The following is a 21858-nucleotide window of genomic DNA, read 5'->3' as shown; positions in this document are numbered from 1 at the left end:
CAGGGACAGAGGCTGCAAAAAGCGCAAGGTTCTCACTTCTTCCTTATCTCGACAGATGTAAACACAACCACATAACTTAATGGGTGAAATGGCCACAGCTTTATTTGAATCACAGGAATAAAACAATCAGAGGAGGAGTCAGGTGACATGCTAGGGGTGGGATTCACCAAAACATAAATTTACCTCACCAGGTACAGACCTACTGGCAGGCACCCCAAAAGCTCATGGTGTCAGATCAGCTCCACCGGCCTTCAGCATGGCCGGTCTCTTCACTTGGTGGGACGTCTGCACCTGGGACTTGTGCAGGACTTCCAGCTGGATGCAAGATCGGTTCTGTAGGTCTGTTTCTAAGTTGAATTTGTATGTAAGTCGGAACCAAACTCCAGAAAAAAAAGAATTTGTCCCAGGGACAACTGGATTTTCGAAAATTTTTGCTGTAATTGGAAAAGGATTATATATATATAGTAACTATGGAATATGATAGCGCTATAAAAATAAAGATTATTACTATTATATTACTAGTAACTACCAGAAATGCTGAACTGCCTTCAGTCAACAATACGGCTACAATACAGTAATACGTCTCAAAAGTCATAGTCCCGGCGTTCGGCTGCGTCCTGCCCCCTCCCCGGGGCGTTCAGTGCTTTGTGTGTTTGTACTGGTAGCTCTGGTAATAGGATAAGAAACAGAGGGAAGGAGGAAGAGAAGGAAATAATGAGCCTCTAGACAATCATCTACTCAGCACATACGGGGTTAAATCAGTAAACGTGACTGGTTCTGCTGTTTCCTCTTTGTGCTTCCTCTACACTGCGCTCACATAGCAGGTAACACATATGTTGTATATATATATATATATATATATATATAGTGTGTGTGTGTGATGTGTCATTTGATCACTAGAATGAGGGGGGCACAAACTTCTTATCCAGTTCCATGATAAGTTCAGAGCATAACTTCTAACTATTGTGGTGGGTCAGGACATAGACAAGGTATATTCAGTATATACACATATAGAGATGTGTAATATATTACTATACAATGTATATACATGATTTCATTGGCTGGGGCTGAATATAAATAATGTGGGCGCTGCATGTGAATTATTATATCAAATATATAAATATGATTTATTGGGAGCAGGTATATGTCATCAGTTCTGTTAGGTGCCAGGGTTTTTTACCAGGCCCACAGGGACAGACTGTCTGGGCTTCACCCGCTAGTGGAGGGGGCCCCTGCCACCTGTCCTGGAGCTCTGGGCCCCTATGTGCAGATCATTGCACTCTCCTTTCTATGCTCTCTACAAGTCTGGTAACTGGGAAGAGGGTGGACCACAACAGGGGGCGGAGCACAGCAGGGGGTGGAGCACAGCAGGAGAGGGACACAAAGTCTAAACAGAAAGAGGAAGCTGATCTTTGTGAGGAGTAACCCTCTGCCTCCCGGACTGTACTGGAGCGTGCACCAACAACAGCACGGCCCTCCTGGCAAGACTGCAGGCCTGACACCGACTTCACTGTTGGTAAGTATGTACCAGGTATGTATGTGTGTGTATGTGTGTATGAATAATGAATATAAAGTGCCCGCATGTGTCTGAATGCACATTATGTCTCTGTATGTGTATGTGTGTGCATATGGCTGCATGTATGTGTCCATATTTATATGTGTGCATGCATATTAGTATATACATGTCTGCATGTGTCTGTCATGTATGACAAGTGTGTGTGCATAAGGCTGTGTGTATGTGTGTGTATCTATATGTGTGCATGCATATTAGTATATAGGTGTCTGCATGTGTCTGTCTGTGCGTGCATAAAACTGTGTGCGTATTTATATGTGTGCACAATGCATGCATATTTGTATGTATGTGTCTGTGCATGGAATCATGCGTGCATGTGTCTGTATGTGCGTGCATAAGGCTGCTCATATGTGTGTGTATTTCTTGTGTATCTGCATGTATATGTCAGCATGTAGCAGCTGAGGTGCATATTATGAGGCTTTGCAGCAGATATGAGCTATATTTTAATGTTCAGCAGCAGCTTAATTGTTAAAAGTGATGTTCTGTAGGGAACCTATGGCTCAGGATGTGGCTCTTCTGTTGGCTGCATCTGGCTCTCAGACAGATCTTTAATAAATAGTGATGGCTGCTGTGTGTCATAGACAGATCACTGGACACAGGCAGCGATGTTACCGCTGCCTACGTCCTTTGTACGACCCAGGCGCCGTCTAAACCTGGTTTAAAGAGAAGAGTGCGGGAGCGATGAGGAGCTGGCTGCAGGGAGCGCTGGTAAGTGAATATTCTTTTTTTTTTTTTTTGCTGTGACTACCTATCTACTGGAGAGCATGTGCTGGGGCTACCTATCTAATGGTAGTATGTGCTGTGGCTAGCTATCTACTGGGGGAATGTGCTGTGGCTACCTATCAACCTGAAGTATGTGCTGTGGCAATGGATCTACTGGTAGTATGTGCTGTGACTACCTATATACTGGGGGCGTGTTCTGTGGCTACCTGTCTACTTGGAGGCATGTGTTGTGGCTACCTATATACTGGGGACATGTCCGGGACCTATCTGGTAGAACCCGGTCTTTATAGGAACCCAGAAAGTGGGCAGTGCCGGTGTGCGCGCTCTGGCCATCCGGAAAGTGGTGGGTTGCAGGGGCACCTGTGGCTCTTCCAGAAGAGCGCCTCTGTGGAGTCACAGTGCCTCCACAGTATCCAATAGTCACAGTGCCTCCACAGTATCCAATAGTCACAGTGCCTTCACAGTATCCAATAGTCACAGTGCCTCCAAAGTATCCAATAGTCACAGTGCTTCCACAATATCCAATAGTCACAGTGCCTCCAAAGTATCCAATAGTCACAGTGCCTCCACAATATCATATAATCACAGTGCCTCCAAAGTATCCAATAGTCACAGTGCCTCCACAGTATCTAATAGTCACAGTAGCTTCACAGTAGCCAATAGTCACAAATCACTCACAGTAGCCAATATTGTTTCAGTGCTTACATTCACAGTAGCAAATAGTCAGTTTTGCCACACATTGTAGCCAATGGATAAAATGCCCCTCAATTACCCTACATAGTGCCTCACAGCAGCCAAAAGTCATAGTACCTCACAACAGCCAAAAGTCATAGTGCCTTACAGCAGCCAAAAGTCATGGTGCCTCACAGCAGCCAAAAGTCATAGTGCCTCACAGCAGCCAAAAGTCATAGTGCCTCACAGCAGCCAAAAGTCATAGTTCCTCACAGTAGCCAAAAGTCATAGTGCCTCACAGCAGCCAAAAGTCATAGTAACTCACAGCAGCCAAGAGTCATAGTGCCTCACAGCAGCCAAAAGTCATGGTGCCTCACAGCAGCCAAAAGTCAAGTGCCTCACAGCAGCCAAAAGTCAAGTGCCTCACAGCAGCCAAAAGTCATAGTGCCGACCCACATAGTCGCTAATAGTCTACCCTCCTACCTTTTACTGTTGTAGCTTCTGCTGCTCACCTACTTGCCTGGTACCAGTATCCAGACCACATTACTTTAGGGTTTATAATATTTATTGATGAATATTATAATTTTTTACTGGGGAAATGGAACATAAGACGGACATTTTGTTTGCTTGTTTGTTCCTGCTTCTCACAATCTAAATGATGTGATTACGTAATATTGGTATCATTATATGAATATTAAACCTTCTACAGTATGTAACATCAGTCATCACTGGCCCCTGTTTCTCCATCAGGATTTGGTGTCTTCTAAAATGATGGAAGTGACCCTCTTTTGCCTGCAGGTCTATGGTTCGGGTTGTAAAATGTAGAACTTCCATTTTTCGATCATGAAATCTAAACCCTAAAGTCATTCCGCAGACAGATGCATCAACATATCCAGAATATTTCGTTCAGAGATTAAGATAATATTGTTTTTTTTTTATTCTGAATATAGTTGTTTTCTTGCAGGGAATTTAGTATCTTTGGCGGCTCAGAAATAAGTGATATGGATCCCAGTGATGGTAAGTACCTATGAGTTATTATTACGATGATATGACTGTTGTATATTTTGTAGGACATTTCACCAGTGGCCACTCCTGCCCCTCTCTGCTCTCCAGCCTCTAGTGTCATAGTGGAGAGGGGGGTTTTATCACTTTAGATAATGGTCCAAATGAGCCAAGATGTCTTCTGACAGTGTCCAAAACATCAAAATGCACATAACATTGTGCTTAAAGCTTCCACATGTTTGTGGCCAGGGAGGGAGATGAGAGGGTGAAGATCTGGGTGGTTACTCTGCATATCAGGAATAGGATGTCCTCTATTTAGCAGTTACATGGAAGCGGCCATTTAGGTCCATGTGCAGGAGGCTTTAGGCTCCTGGTCACACTCCTGTGGCAGATGCATAGATGGGGCATTGCTGATGTGTTCCTTCTTGTCGCTCTCGGGGTCTACCTGGCCAACCATGATGTTGCCTCCTGACCATCATGTATCTTATTATAGCTGTAGCTGGTGCTACCATGCCACAGCCATAACCACAGCACTGCTGCCCTCTGCCAATATGTACCACAACAGCTGCTGCCGCCACCACCACCAGTGCAGTACCACCAGTGCAGTGACCACTCTGAGCTGCGGATCCCCCTACAGCAGTGGTGGCGAACCTATGGCACGGGTGCCAGAGGTGGCACTCAGAGCCCTTTCTTTGGGCACTCAAGCCGTCGACCTCAGGACAGAGTTCACCAAAGAGGACCAAATCCACTGAATCTTTCTGCAGTCCCAGGCAACTTAAGAGATGTTGCTCTCAGTGCTGTTTTAAAGCGACAATTCATTGGCTGTTTGGAACTGTAGGAAAAGTGAGAAGGTGCTGACAGAACTGCATTGTCTTTGGAGGTCCTCCTGCTGGACCTTCAATTCTTCCTCTACAGAGAGACCATGGAGAGAAGCTACAATGAGAGTCTAAAATTGCCCTCCTACTTTCAACTGTATTGATGGCCTCGGGGGCCGATAAGATTGAAAGATGAGGAAGAACAGGGAGCAATAAATTACTGCTTAAAATGCAATGTTAGCACTTCACGGTAAATAAGTGGATTTTGGTAATAGTTTGGGCACTCTTTCTCTAAAAGGTTCGCCATCACGGCCCTACAGACATCACTATTCATGCTTTGTCTCCGTATCTACTACGACTGCTACTATCACCCATATACAGCCAATGTTCTCCATGCCGGGTTACTAGCGCTACCGCTACTCTTCTCTTCTCTAAAAGGGAGAACTTTTCTAGGTCCGAAGGAAACAAGCCCTCCCGCCCTGTCCTTGTCCAGAGTGCTGGAACTGCAGGCTCCTGGGGCCTTTTTTAAAAAAAAAAAAATTAATTTCCCAATAAGGCGCCGCTGTCTGTAGTCAGGCTTTATATTTTCAGTGATATCAAAATAGGAAAAATTCCCCAAAAGTGATGTGGCCCTGCAAACATTCTTTGAAATGTTGAAAGGGGAAAAAAAATAAATAAATAATGAAATAAAGTAAAAGTGATTGATGATTGAAGCACTGATGGATCCTTCTGAACTCCAGACTATAAGACACAGACACAAGACTTTTTCTCGCAAACAAGTGCGTTCCAGGACAACTGGAGCATCATCAATTTGGACTTGAATCAAATTTGGTGTAATTTCAGCTAATGGAATCTTGGAGTCACTGATCTTTGGCTGCCACATTGTAGCTGCTTTTTTTGCCATCTCTCTATAGTCCATAGCTAGAACGCGACTTACTGGGTAAACATATTGGGGCACATTTATCGAGCTGTGCTCAGTTGCCCAGTTGCTACAGATCCCCTATAATATATCCATGAGCACTGGTCTAATGAATGCTGAGCTGTAATGTCTCCTTCATGCCGTCCTGGTCACTATAGCAGTAGGAGCTTTTATCATGTTTCTATTACTGTACATCTGCAGCACCAGCACTGATGAGACTTGTACTATACACTACATAATCCTATATATCTGTCACTTCTTATTAGATGAATTAAAAATCCTGGATAAACACGGGCATCAGCTTCCCCCAGAACTGAGAGGTAAGTGCTCATTATTTTAATATGTCTACAGAACCTATGAAGGTCAATCAATACAACCAAACCATATAGAGAAGATAATGGAGAACCAAGCTCGGCATGTCTCCAGGACCTGATCCTCATTTAGGTACAATATTCACTGTACGGAAATACCAAACAACGATCATCCCATAAATACAGAACCAGCAACAAGCTCATGATATATAGTATTTCTAAAAAGTTACTACATCCTTAAAGGGGTTTTCCCACAAATACAAGTAGGGCCCTATCAACAGGACATGCCCTATCCAACATTTTGGAAATATTGTATTATAGCTTTCCTTGGGACAACACTGAAGATATGACACTTTGATACATTGTAAAGTAGTTAATGTTTAGCTCGTTTTGCAGTGTAAAATTGTTTTATTATTGTCTAAACAGCTGCCACCAAAAGTGACTACACCCCAATAAGCCATTTCCCTCCTCTGTGTCATGAGACTCCTCAGTCTCGGGTGTGAATGGGGAGGAGGTTATTGGATTTGGCTTAATCTCTTTCACTTTCTTTTATACTCTCTTAATTAAAACATCCAGATTTTCACCCTACTAGCTGTGCCCTTAGAATAACGCACTCAAGTCACCATCACAGAATACATGTTAGTGTAACCCTCTTTATCAAGGTTGGTTGTCATTTGTTCTACTAAAGATTCTGCTTTGTCTCTTGGTCTAATCTTCATTTTTATTTTCCATAGACATCCAGAACAGTCACAAGGAATATTTATTTGAGAAAACTAAGAAGCTTATTGAGAACAGCCCTCTAGAGGGAAAAATTTCAGCACGTTGTTTGGACTTAATCACTTACTCTGCTCATTACTCCAGTAGATGCTTTGAGAATGAACTCTTGGAAACCGTGGTTAAACATGAAAAGAAATTAGATAAAAGCATCTTTCCTAATGAGTTTTTCCATAGGAGCTGGAGATCCAGGCCTGTACCGCATATGGTGTTGGTGGTTGGAGTTCCCGGTATCGGGAAGACTTTTATGATGCAAAAGTTTGTTTATGACTGGGTGAAGGGGGATCTCTATCAAAGATTCTCTTTTGTCTTTTTCTTCACATTTCGGGAGCTCAACAGACTGGAGAAGGTTAGTTTGGAGTCCATGATCCTTCATCATTACCCATATCTGGAGGAGAAGCTGGGGAACATCTTAGAAGAACCAGAACAAATTCTCTTTATATTTGACGGTTTAGATGAAAGCAATCACACGATAGATTTTGCATCACATGACTTGTGCCCTGATCCTAAACAGACCGGACCTTGTGGTCAGATTGTGGTCAGTTTGGTGAGAAAGTCTCTTCTGAATGGTTGTTCTGTTCTAATCACCAGTCGCCCGATCAGACTGAGATATATTGATTGTGATGTTTTCCAGCGCATGGTGGAGATCATTGGTTTTTCAAAATACGAACAGCAGATTTACTTTAGACACATTTTCTCTAAACTGGCAGATAAGGTTTTTAACTATGTGAAGCAGAACACATTCAGCATGTTCTGCTATTTCCCATCCTACTGCTGGATCATCTGTACAGTATTATCCAAAATCAACCAAAAAACAAGCATTGATCAGGAGGTCTCTTCATTACCCAAAACAGTGACCCAGCTCTTTGCCATATTTGTTAACAGCATTCTGTCCAATCAAATCCTGGATAAAAGTGACACTCAGAAGCTCCTACGGTCCATGGGATGGATGGCAGAATATGGAGTCATGAATCGCACCATTATTTTTGATGATCGAGATTTGGAATCTTTCCATGTGGACAATAAGTCAAAGCTCTTATCTAGTTCTTTGATAGAATCAAATAAAGATGTTACATATTCTTTCCTACATCTCGCCGTTCAGGAATTCTTCTCTGCATTAGTGCATTATGTCGATTATTCTCCGGAGAAGTTACAAAATTCACTGAAAAGAGCCACTTCCTTTCACGACGGACGTGGTGAGATGTTCCTCTGCTTCCTATGTGGTCTATCAGATGCCTCCACCAGGTCAATACTTACTGGTTACCTGGACACACAAGCAGATCAGGCCTCCAAAGATGTTATGACTTGGCTTAAGAACTTAGTTAACAAAGAACAACTGATGGGAAGTATAAAAGAGAGGCAACATCTTCGTAAGACATTCTTCTATTTTGTTGAAGCACAGAATAAGACTCTAGTGCGCGAATCACTACAATCAGTGAAAAAAATAGACTTTTCTGGAGTTTCCATGTCGTCTGTAGACTGTACAGTGTTAGCATTCATCATGGAATCCTGCACACATATAGAAGAACTCAATCTATCCCTATGTTCATTAGACCCCGAAAAAATAGGAACACTTGTACCAGTGATGCATAACCTACAGAAGCTGAGGTAAAATGCTGTATGTTATATTGTGTATGGGGGTCATATACCTTTGGTGATCTTTATGAGGAGAGGACAAAGTAGTAAATTAAAACTTTGTAATGTTAAATATTTATATATTTCAGATCATGAATAGGGTCTCCGTTGTAGAGAGATAAACATGGTGGTGAGAGTAATAAAAGCTGGTGATCTTAAGTCTATATGGAATCACAAGTCTGGAGAAGACTAGATGTAGAGGGGAACTCATTAAGATTGGCAGGATGGTAATTCCTCCCAATGGTGGTCCTGTGCCCATATTCACTAAGAGGCCCTGGGCTCTTAGTGGATATAGGCGAAAACTTGGCCAGTTCCAATCTGTAGACCAGGTCGGAACTGACAGAGTTTTTTTGCTCGAGTCTCTCCACTGGAACTCTGATGGAGACAATGATAAACTAGTTTCCAGTTCTGTTGTTCCAACCACTGTAAGATAAGTGTGTGAGTGTGTTCCATTCTTCCTCTACAAGAGAAGAAAGCTCTACTTGTCATCTGGTATTTAACCCCTTTTTTGCACACTCCCTGTCCCTGGGAGAATCCTAGTTTCCCTCCCCTAGGGAAGATCAGAAAACCTCAATGGAAGGTCATAAAAAGGCGGAGTCATCAAATTCAAATGGGTCCCCAGCATGTTTGAACAGCTCAGCTCCTATGCTTCCAATAGAGTTCTCAGTATTTCCCTCCCTGGGGTTCTAAAACAGACTGAGACCAAGGTGGGCATTCATGCCAATCCCCAGATGATGGAAATGTAGCCAATACATAGATAGAATGTATCATAGATTCATAACTCATCTAGGAGACTTACTTCGAAGTTTGGCGGTGTGCCAAAGGTGTGAGAGCCCATTCATTTACTGCATCATCCAGCAAGATCTGTATAGTATTCTGCTCCAGAAATGGCATAAATCCTTATCAATCATTGAAATATTGCTTCTTTCAGTGAATAGCCTGCATTAATATGTGGATATTAAAATTGATCTTCTCAGTGAATAGAGTAATACATGGATAATAAAAGTGCTCGTCATATTAAATATTGCACATTAGATCATAGAAGAGCTCATCATAGTAAGCAGCATCAGTGGCATAACTAGGAGAGGCAGGGCTCCATAGTAAACATCTGAATGGGACCTCATTTACCCCTTAAAAGTATACATATACTATACACACACCATATATACATAAATGCATATATAAACCCATGCATCATATATGCACAGACATACAGCATATGCACATCACATATGCAAAAACATTTAGAGCATATATAAATCACAAATATCCACATAAAGCATATTCAAATCTGAATACTTTGACACTGTGGGCCCCATAGCAGATGTGGGCCCCATAGCAGGACCCCTATAGTTACGCTTTTGAGTAGCATGCATTAATAGTTTGATAATAGAAGTGCACATTATAGTGATTAGTGTGCATTAATATGTGGATAGTAAAAGCTCCCATCATACTGAACAGTGCGACAATACTTGAATAAATAAAGTGCTCTTCTCAGTGCATAACTCACATTTATACATGGATAATAGAAGTGTTCATTATAAAGAATAGCGCACATTAATACATGGATGATAGAAGTGTTCATCACAGTGAATAGTTTGCACTATTGTGAATAATAGTAGTTCTGATCATATTAAATAACGTGCATTAATATGTGGATAACAGAAGTGCTTATCATAGTGAATAACATGCGTATATATACAAAGATTATAGAAGCGCTTATCATAGTGTGTAGTGTACATTAGGATGTGAATCATAGAACTGCTAATCATTTTGTATAGTGTGAATTTAAGTGTGGTTATTAAAAGTGCTCATCTCAATGAAAACTGTGCAGTAAAAGCTTGATCCTCAAAATGCTGTCACAGTATAGTTTGTCATAGATCATAGATCTACAGGGGCGTGGTGTTGCCGTAGTCCCCGGCAGTCAGGCAGGATACTCCACACCCCAGTAACCTCTGAAGTCTCACCTCCATTGCCACACATGTGCAGTAACTTGATTCACTGCCGAAAAGAGGTTATTGCACATGTGTTTGGATGGCTGAATAGCCAAAAAGGTCTGCGGAACCGCACATGGAGGTGAGACTTCAAAGGCTGCAGGGGTGTGGTGTAGTCTTTGCCCCAGTTTTCCGACAGGCTACTCCATGCACTATTATCATCTGAGGTTAATTAGCATAAAGGATAGATAGTTAATTAGTTATAGTGTATTTTAAATGATCATGTATGATACTGTCCATTATGTGTCAAACATTCAGATATGTTAAGCACATCATCTTTTTGTTCTTACAGTTTAGCTCAAAATTATATGGAAAGCACGTCATGCATCCAATTAGCATCTGTAATAAGAAATAACCCCTCCCTAAGGATACTTGACCTGACTTGTAATCGTCTTTATGGTCCTCATCTCAGTGACTTGATGGAATCTCTGTCCAGTCCAGCCTGCAAGATAGAGGAGCTACAGTGAGTATAAGAGATGTGTACAGGAGGAGACATTGCTATGAATATAAGAGATGTGTACAGGTAGAGAAATTACTGTGATATAGCAGATGTACATGAGGAGATAATACTTTGATATAAGAGATATGTACAGGAGTAGACATTACAATGAATATAAGAAATGTGTACAGGAGAAGAATTTGCTGTGATATAAGAGATGTGTACAATAGAAAACAATAATGTGAGTATACAGATACATACAGGAGGGGACATTATTGTGAGTAGAAGATATGTTTACAGGAGGAGACATTACTGTGATATAATAGAAGTGTATAGGAGGAGACATTACTGTTATATAATAGAAGTGTACAGGAGGAGACATTACTGTTATATAAGGGATGTGTACAGGAGGAGACATTACTATGAATATAAGAAATGTATACAGGTGGAGACATTACTGTGATATAAGAGATGTGTACAGGAGGAGACATTACTATGAATATAAGAGATGTGTACAGGTGGAGACATTACTATGAATATAAGAGATGTGTACAGGAGGAGACATTACTATGAATATAAGAGATGTGTACAGGAGGAGACATTACTAAGAATATATGAAATGTGTACAGGAGGAGACGTTACTATGAATATATGAAATGTGTACAGGAGGAGATAATACTGTATCATAATAGTATATAATGTGTATAAGAGGAGATATATAAGAGATCTACTGGAGGAGATAATACTTTCACATAAGAGATATCTACAGAAAGAGACATTACTGTGGAATAAGAAATGTGTACCGGAGGCGAAAATACTGTGAGTATAAGAGATGTGTAAAGGAGGAGACATAATTGTGATAAGAGTTATGTAAAGGAAGGGGCATGGGTGGAAAATATATACATTGATTTAATTCTATTTTCTGCTCTCTACCATCTTTATGTATATGATATAGACACCTGTTGATTTGACACCTTGCTAGAGCTGCTGTATATTATAGAATTATTGTATGGTATTGTGTTCCTACAGTTTGGCTGTTAATATTATACCTGACACATCCTGCATCTATTTGGCATCTGGAATAAGGAATAACCCCTCCTTAAAGATACTGAACCTGTCTTATAACCAACTCTTTGGTCCTCACCTCAGGGACTTGATGGAAGCTTTGTCCAGTCCAGGCTGCAGGATAGAGGAATTATAGTGAGTATAAGACTTAGTGTTATTTGGAAAAAATTAATGCTTCATGATTTGACCTTAATGCACACAGACTTAGTTCTCAAAAATGGATGACTTAAAGGAAACCTACCACAGCAGACTACCCGGTAGGCTATTTAATACTGATGCCGGCACATACTTTAGTTAATCTCTGCGAACTATAGTTTTGCTAAAAAAACGATTACCTTACATATGTAAATAGCCCTCCGGTGCTACTCCTACGTCATCTTCGGAAGGGCGATGGCTTCTGATGTTTAAATATTCACGCCTCCTTCATTGGAACCGTCCTCCTTTAGGTGCCGAGAGCCGCGTGGTCACCAAGCTCTCGGCATCTGTTGCCGGCCGGCTGTGCGAGAGTTAGTATCTGCGCATGCGCGATAGGTGCTGAGAGCTTGGTGACGTCACGCAGTAGTAACAGGTATGGTAATAGATTGGCTGTTTATAGATGATAGCAAAGTGTGAATGGTGGAAGAAGTAAAGGATCAACAGGAAGTATTGATTCCTGCACTGGTGGTGATGGTGGCAGTAACAGCTGTTACATATTGTCAGACAGGTGCCGGTAGTTTCATAATTGTGTTTGTGGCATGACAGCAGGAGCAGGTGCAGTCATTGTAAGGAAGATTTTGTCAGCAGGTAATAACATGGTAGCCGGAAAGGCAGGAACTAAGAGTAGTAAGAGTGGACACTGTTACCAAGGCTAAATAAACACATCTGCTAATAGAGCTTCTCCCGCATGTGCAATGTCAAATTTCAGTTGCCATGAATCACTTGGTGAAATGGTAGAGCTTTCTGATGCTGCAGGTCCAGGAGAGTGTTAGGTGCCAGTTAGGAATAGCGGAAATGATTGCACAATGTACTTGACTTTGCCAGGGCTTTGCATCGGCCAGTAAATTCTTTTAACAAGGTCCATCACATGTGACATACAGGGTGAATGTGTCATTTGGTCTAAGTACAGCATGGTTGACCATTGTCTTTCACAAGCTTATTGACATGGAGCTGGCGGAGAGACAGCTTGGGTCGATTTTGGGAGAAGTAATGCCAGCCAGGGATCTTGAAGCATTGCTGAGCACAAGCCATCAGCTTAAGTCAACAGAATCAACTGAATTGTAAGGCTGAGACTACTCAATCAGCAATTTGGCCAGGTACGGATTAATTTTGCAAACTGTGGAATGGCTGGTGCATAAACTTGCTTCTTGGCCATGGCCATTCCATTATTGATGCCGGAGATTTTTGACCAAGTGGAGAAGGAGGCATCCAAGCTAGAGAAGCCTACATGGATGATGACATGTAAGAAGTAGTATTGTAGTTCCCCTGGGGGCAGGCTGGATGCTGCAAGGAATCCCTTATTGTTCTTGGTGGCCACTATGCTCTGACAACTGCAAGACATGACAGCACTTCATACACGGCATGGTTCCACAGAGTGGTGCTGGCTACATTTTTGGTTTTGACACGTAGCTCATTTTCTTGAAAATCACAGTTTGTCTTAAACAGATTAGAAATAGGTAGGTAGTAGGTGATTGGCCAATGAGGGCGTCAATTGGAATCTCCCGTTTATCCTTAAGGGATTAGGCACAGTATACTCTTCAAGTGATTTTATTTATACAGAAAAATTTAAGCTGAATGACTTAAAACATATAAAATGTATAAAAAAATAAATTAATTAAATGGCAAAACGTGTTTCGAATCCAGAACGGATTCTTCATCAGTTGCAACTGATTCGAAACGCGTTTTGCCATTTCATCCATTTATTTATTTATTTGTTTTAAACATTTTTATATGTTTTAAGTTGATCACCTTGAAGAATATACCACGCCTAATCCTTTGAGGATAAACGGGAAAATCCAACAGACGCCTTCACTGGCCGATCACCTACTACCTGGCTATTGTCGGTATTCATACCGAAACAAACTCCCACTGGCAGTGGATGATTCTATCTATTATAGCATTTATATTATAGCCACCTGCACAGCACAAAAAGTCACCTTAGGATCATCTACACATCGAGCGCCTCTGGCTCCTGTGTTTTTTTTTTCTCTCTGTTTGTATACAGATTAGAAATAAGTTTCCAGACCAGAGCTTTTCACCCACTCCCTGAAGAGGTGACCAAGCTCACTGGAGGCCTTGCCTAAACCTTCCATTTACCCCCATCCAGTGTATTGTGAATTTTATGTGGCTCACCCAACAAAGCCTCCATCATGTGACATCTACTGTATAATGTCTTGTGTCCTGTACCCTACTTTCTTTCTTAGCCTCTTCTCCCCAATTGGTGCCTCCTATTCTGTAGCACCCACTCATAATACCCCCATTTATAATGACCAGTGGAGGTTAATCATATTACCCTCTTCCCATTGTGCCCCGACTATCAATGAAAAAATCATCTTGTCACTGCTCCGTATTCAGATATATAAAAAGTTATGGGTAACAGAATATGGCAATATATAGACTCTTTTGCAAAAATTTTACTTTTATTTTCAGATTCCGAGTACCTTTCACAAAATGGTAAAAAAATGCAAATTGTCTTGCAGATAACAAGCCCCCACACAGCTCTGTAAATTGGAAAGTATAAAAAGTTCTGGTTATAGTTATGGCCCTCTATTTCCACAGCACAAACAGAAACAACCCCAAATTCCGTGTATTTTGTGAGGAGAGACAATATACCATATATACATATTGAGACAAGCAGCTACATGCACATAAGTGTTACTTTTGACATTTGATTTAATAATACACTGTTATTAGATGTCTTTCCTTAAACGGTTATTCCCTTCTTCTGTATTTATTATCACATGATATCGGATAGACACATGATCAATATCACATGACAGATGTGAGTGCCACCTCTAAAACTCACATCTTTTTCAGAAATCCCAAAGCCCGCCCAAATAGAGTTTGCTACAAATGCCTTTTACTATACAAATGTTTAAAATACAGAAGACGGTAGAATCCTGTTACTGTCTTTATGGCAGGTGAATTGTTATGAGAAAACATTTTTTTACTTTTTTTAATTTGTTTCTTGAGAAATAATAGTCTTTTAACAAAGAAAAAAATTGTTCACATCTATATTAAACCGAGTGGCATCAACATGTTACCCACTTCTTATCTTCTTACAGTGTTGCTAAAAATAAACTGCAAGACACATCCTACATCGAGCTTGCATCTGTAATGAAAAATAACCGATCACAGAAGATTCTAGAACTGTCTTATAAATGTCTATGTGGTCCTAACCTCAGTGACTCGATGGAAGCTCAGTCCAGTGCAGACAGCAAAATAGAGGAATTACAGTGAGTATAAGAGATGCATACAAGAGGAGACATTACCTTGAGTATAAGAGATGTTTACAGGAGGAGACATTACTGTGAGTATATAAGATATGTACAGGAGGAGACAATACTGTGAGTAAAAGAGATGTGTACAGAAAGAGACATTACTGTGAGAAGAAGAAACATGTACAGATGGCGACAGTACTGTAAGTAGAAGAAATGAGTGGAGGAGACATTACTGTGAGCATAAGAGATGTGTATAGGAGGAGACACTATTGTGAGCACAAAAGATATGTACAGGAGGAGACATTACATTTAGTACAAGAGATGTGTACAGGAGGAGACATGACTGTGAGTATAAGAGATGTGTATATGAGGAGACATAACAGTGAATATGAGGGACGTACAGGGAGATATTGCTATGAGTATGATATATGTACAGGATGAGACATTTCTGTGAGTATAAGAGATGTGTACAGGAGGAAACATTACTGTGAGTATAAGAGATGTGTACAGGATGATACATTTCTGTGAGTATAAGAGATGTGTACAGGAGGAAACATTACTGTGAGTATAAGAGATATGTACAAAAGAAGACATTACAGTGAGTATAAGAAATGTGTACAGGAAGAGACATTACAGTGAGTATAAGAGATGAGGAGGAGACATTACTGTGAGTATAAGAGATGTGTACATGAGGAGACACTACTATGAGCATAAGAGATGTGTACAGGAGGAGACATTACTGTGATTAACCAATTCACTTAGGTCAGTTCTGAACCACCTTTGACCCCATTTTTTTGCGACGTAAACCCAACCGCCAAAATCGTATTAGTACCAAATTTGGCGGGCTAGCACATACAGACCCAATGATCAAACAAACAATTCTGTCCATGATCTGGGTTTGTGTTTGTGTTGTGCATGTCCTCTTCATGCCTGAGATTGGCCGAGCTGGGCATGTGACTCTGTATTATCGAAGCAGGGTCTCATGTCCAGATGCCATTGTACAAAGAAGACAGAGCTAAAAGAGATTTCTGTTCCTCAAGGGGCCAGTCATTTAGGTAAAGACTTCTCAAAAACCAGAACTTACCCTTCACAGGGCACTTAGGTGTATATATAAAGAAGGATGCGGTTATTAGGGATAGATGAAAATCTGAAACACTTACCCTTATTAGGACTCTCTGAGGAACTAAATTAGGCTATCCACAGTCTGCTATATTGCAGGTACATTCTTATAGATTTTAAAGAACTATACAGCAATACTTGCAAAGATCAAACAGGATTATTTGCAATAACTGAATTATCCATCAAGAACTTGGAGGTCCTGTCTGTCTATTATTCAGCTCCACAAAATGTTTATGTCATCATGCATCATACTTTGATTTTAAAGTTTATGCTGTCAGTGAATAATTCACAGTTATGTATGGATAAAAGTGATGTTGTCAATGAATAGCATCCTCTAATACCTTAAGCATAATGGTCCTGTCACAGTATAGTTTGGTACTGCATGTCTTTTAAAATGAAGAATGAAGGGACAGGGAGATGGCCGTGGTGCTTTTTCAAGTGGTTGTGATGGAGTTAATGCTGCAGGGAGAAGACATGTTTCGTCTCTACCTGCTGAAACCTCTTTTAGTGCAAGTAGGTGCCAGGGTGTGCAGCGTGTGGCCCAATAAAGGTCACACAAAGTTAAAGGGGTCATCCACTTTATCAAATATTTGATATGGTTTGTGTAAGCAAAAGTTATCCAATTAGCCAATATACTTTCTGTATCAATTCATCACGGTTTTCTAGATCTCTGCTTGCTGTTCTGCCATAGAAAGCTTCTTTGTTTACTTCCGGTGGATAGAAATTTGTCCATGAGATGTGATGGACATGCAGGTGCACGTACTGTTATTATCAGAGAGTAACAGGAGCTGTATGATAATAACGTCTCATGCACCTGCATATCCATCACATCACATGGACAGATTTCTAACCACCGGAAGTAAAAATTGCTTTTATAGCAGGACAGCAAGCAGAGATCTTGAAAACCATTATGAATTGATACAGAAAGTACATTGGAAAATTTGATAACTTTTCCTTGCACAAAGCATATCAAATATTTGCTGAAAGTCGACAACTCCTTAAAGGCATTGGTCATTTACATGGCAGACAGTGCCACAACTTCCATAGGATTATCTTTACTGTGCTCATCCGCAGTTGGAAGTTCAAAGCCCTCCACCCCACTCACCATCAGCGTGGCAAAGCTGTCTCAGCCACAAGCTATGAAACAGTCAGTCAAGCTGTATGATGAGTCTCCAGGCTGGTATTCAGACCCATCTACCTGCCATAGAATCAGAGATAGAGTTCCAAAATCACCCAGAACTTTTATTAGAGGATGAAAGTGTGGACTGTAGACCATCCCACATGATGTCTGCAGAGTAGGTTTTTTTTCTCACAGAATGGAGAACGTGTGTAATTTTTAGACTGTGCCACCAATCTATAAATTGTGGCCAAAGTGTTGACAATCTAAGCACCTCATGTATGACCAGGCACCTACAAAGAAAACATGAGCTGCAGTGCCTGAGACACCAAAAAGCCTGTAAACACCTAATGCTCCCCCGGCTGCTCCAGTTGGCCTGGTGTCAGGCATGGTCTGCCTTTCCCCATTTAGTTTGCCTTGCCCTCAAGTTTGCCCTCAGTTAAGATGGTGGATGTTGTCTCAACCGGGTGCCATCTTACTTCCTGTTTTGTATATATTTCCTGTCCTGCTCAGTAGACATTGCTTGAGTATTGTGTATAGCTCCTGCTTGGACAGTCCTCTTGCTTGGAACTCCTTCTCCGGATTGTTCCTCCCTTCTGCTTGCTGAACTACTCCTCCCAGATTGTTCTCCTGGCTTTTGCAAGTTCTGATTACCTGCCTGTTGTAGTACTACTGTTTCCCAGTCTGCTCGCTGCACCTCCTGTGTCCACCCTTGGTGCTTTCAGTGTCCTGTCTAGTCCCTGCTATTGGATTCCAGCAATATATCACCAGTATCGTGACAGGATACTCAAGCCCTAAAGATGGAGTCCGCCGGGACTGGAAACTTGGAGGTTCATATTAAACAACTCCAAACTACTGTGACTAATATGCATACTGAGATGCAGACTTTCAAAAATGCATATGATGCCTTTAAAGGACAGTCCAATCACAACACCCAGGTTTATGGACAAGCAATTCAAGATCTACGCAATACTGTGCAGACGCTGTCTGATCGGATAGCCCATTTGGAGAATCAGACTACACCACAGATCCCAGCAGCTACAACAGTGCCTAAATTGCCACCATTCAGATTTGGTGGAGACCGCGACAAATTCCGGGGATTCCTCAACCAGTGTCGCTTATACTTCGCTGCAAATCCTACTCTGTTTCCTACGGACAAATCTAAAGTCTTGTGTATAATTATGTTGTTGACACATAAAGCCATCGCTTGGGCAAATCCATTAATTGAGACTGAAGATGCCCGGCTGAACAACTTAGAGTACTTCATCGATGCCATGAGTCAGATGTTTGATGACCCCAATCGTGCTGCCACAGCTGAAGCATCATTACTAGCCTTACGCCAGGGCAGACGCCCAGTCACTGAATATGCAATGGATTTCAAGAGGTGGGCTATCGACACTGATTGGAATGATGCAGCAAAATTATCTTTTTTCAGAAAAGGGCTATCTAGCTCCTTAAAAGATGAACTTGCTCGTGCAGAGGCCCCCGTAGAATTGGATGCCTTTATTAACCATTGCATTCGAATTGACACCCGACTGTCTGAACGAAGACAAGAGAGATGGGCTACCTGGAATCATGATATTAATCAACCTTCCTCTCTCCCTGTCTCTATCTCCAGGGAACCCCAAAGGAAAATTTCCCGGGAACCAGTGAGTGAGCCTATGCAAGTAGATTCCGTATCTCGAAGGGAAAGCAGTGACCGAAGGGAGCGTAGGCTGCGGGAGAACTTGTGCCTTTACTGTGGGAAGTCTGACCACTTCCTTATCAACTGCCCTAGCCGCCCACGGAAGTTTGTAGCAGCCCTTGCGGATCCTGACTTTTCTGAGGTGGAATCAACTGCTTCTGAAGCTGAATTACCTGAGAATACAGTAATCCATTCCATTTCTTCAGTGGCTCCTCATATTAAGAAAGAGAATAAAGACTCCCATTGTTTTCTGCGAATCAAGCTTCTGATTAATTCTCAGTGGATACCCACCTCTGCTATGGTGGATTCCGGAGCTAGTGGCAACTTCATGGACCTCTCTTTTGCTTTGAAGCATGGGGTAAAGTGTTGTAAAAAACTTTCACCCATGGTAATGGAGACTGTGGATGGTTCTCCACTGAGTTCAGGGCCAGTGGATCAAGAAACAGAGCCACTTGAAGTCATTATAACACCCCATCACCGTGAAGTTCTACCATTCCTATTGATTTCATCTCCACATTTTCCGGTTATCCTAGGTTTGCCCTGGTTACAGGCACAGAATCCTGTTATCAACTGGGAAACTAAGGAAGTATGTTTCCCAACAGGTGATTCTCCTCTGGCACACCAGTCTGAACAAAGTCGTGAGAAGTCAGTACAGGATGTCAAGACAAAAGAATTACCTCCTGTATACAAGGAATTTGCAGATGTCTGTGACAAACAAAATGCAGATAAACTCCCTCCACATCGACCATATGATTGCCCCATAGAGTTGCTTCCTGGTGCATCTATACCTTTTGGAAACATCTACCCTTTGGCAGGCCCAGAACTACAGGCCCTTAAGGACTATATAGAAGAGAATCGAGCTAAAGGGTTCATCCGTCCATCTTCCTCGCCAGCAGGGGCTCCCATATTCTTTGTAAAGAAAAAAGATGGCTCACTAAGACCGTGCATCGACTACCGTGAGCTAAATAAAATTACTATTAAAAACCGTTATCCGTTACCACTGATCCCCGAGCTTCTAGAGAGAGTACGACATGCTAAAATCTTCACCAAATTAGACCTACGTGGTGCCTATAATTTAGTCCGCATAAGACCCGGGGATGAATGGAAGACAGCTTTCAGATCACGTTATGGACACTTTGAATATCTCGTTATGCCCTTTGGCTTATGTAATGCCCCAGCCACCTTCCAACATCTTGTCAATGATATTTTCAGAGATCTTCTGGACCAGTTTGTAGTTATCTACCTAGACGATATCTTGATCTTTTCCAACTCGGTGGAAGAACATCAACGTCATGTGATGCTCATTTTAGAAAGATTAAGAAAAAATCATCTCTACATTAAGATTGAAAAATGTGAATTCCATCAGACTGAGATCCAATTCCTCGGCTACATAATTTCGCCTCACGGATTACAGATGGACCCCAGCAAGATCAAAGCAATTATTGACTGGCCTACTCCTAAGAACTTGAAGGACGTACAACGTTTTATAGGTTTTGCCAATTTTTATAGACGTTTTATTAAAAATTTCTCAGAAGTAATCGCCCCTATCACACAGCTGACTAAGAAAAAGAACGTTTTTACATGGTCTTTTGAAGCACAGGAATCCTTTTCTCGGCTAAAATCCAAATTTACGACAGCTCCTATATTAGTTCATCCCGATCCAGAACTTGCTTTCATCATAGAAGTAGATGCTTCAGACTGCGCCATAGGAGCTATTCTGTCACAGAGAAGAGGAGAGAAAAGCTTATTGCACCCCTGTGCTTATTTTTCCCAACGCTTATCACCTGCTGAAAAGAATTATGATGTGGGGAACAAAGAATTGCTAGCCATCATTGCAGCCTTTAAGGAATGGAGACATCTTCTTCAGGGAGCCTCACAGCAAATAATAGTTCTAACTGACCACCGTAACTTGGAATTCATGAGATCTGCCAAGTGTTTGTCCCCTCGTCAAGCTCGTTGGAGTCTATTTCTCAATCAATTTAATTTTGTGATCTCATATAGGCCTGGTTCCCGTAATGGTAAAGCTGATGCTTTGTCCAGAATATTCTCCAATGACTCTTCTACAGTTCCACCAAAGACCATCCTTCCTGAATCTAATTTTGTTGGAGTAATTCATAATAAAGACTTGCTTGAAGAAATACGAGTAGCCTATGACACCGACACTTTGTTATCTCGACCACCAGATGACTTACATTTAATGCTTAAAAACAAGATGTGGACTCATGGGCAACAGCTGTATGTACCCGAAACAGTAAGATTAAAGATTCTACAATTAGTCCACGATTCAAAATTAGCTGGTCACAGAGGAGTACAGAAGACCCAAGAATTCTTAGCCCGTTTCTTCTGGTGGCCCAGTTTTAAAGGGGATGTAAGAAAATATGTCAAGTCCTGTGATATTTGCGCCAGATGCAAGACACCACGTTCCTCACCCACAGGCTTATTACAGCCTTTGGCAGTCCCCTCTCGTCCCTGGGGTTCTATATCTATGGACTTCATTGTAGATCTACCCCCTTCTAAAGGTAAAGATACTATCCTGGTAGTAGTGGACCGGCTCACCAAAGCTGCACATTTCATTCCATGTACGGGTCTACCTTCTGCGA

At 41.5% G+C, this 21858-nt stretch overlaps 1 protein-coding gene across 2 annotated transcripts in view; it reads left to right on the top strand.

Moving 5' to 3' along the window:
* Positions 1-1418: 1418 nt before the first annotated feature.
* Positions 1419-21858, top strand: part of LOC140128354 (NACHT, LRR and PYD domains-containing protein 1b allele 2-like) — a 42013-nt gene continuing 21573 nt past the window's right edge. For both annotated transcript variants that reach the window (XM_072149989.1, XM_072149990.1), the window contains exons 1-7: positions 1419-1516; positions 3933-3985; positions 5971-6024; positions 6750-8397; positions 10711-10881; positions 11887-12057; positions 15183-15353. In XM_072149989.1, coding sequence (XP_072006090.1) covers positions 3970-3985; positions 5971-6024; positions 6750-8397; positions 10711-10881; positions 11887-12057; positions 15183-15353 — 2231 coding nt within the window. In that variant the 5' untranslated portion in view covers positions 1419-1516; positions 3933-3969. The remainder of the gene's footprint in view (positions 1517-3932; positions 3986-5970; positions 6025-6749; positions 8398-10710; positions 10882-11886; positions 12058-15182; positions 15354-21858) is intronic.

This window comes from Engystomops pustulosus, chromosome 4 (assembly GCF_040894005.1).
Source record: "Engystomops pustulosus chromosome 4, aEngPut4.maternal, whole genome shotgun sequence".
Classification (NCBI taxonomy): domain Eukaryota; kingdom Metazoa; phylum Chordata; class Amphibia; order Anura; family Leptodactylidae; genus Engystomops; species Engystomops pustulosus.
The sequence above is the reverse complement of the archived record's forward strand: the minus strand, read 5'-3'. Positions and strand labels throughout refer to the sequence as shown.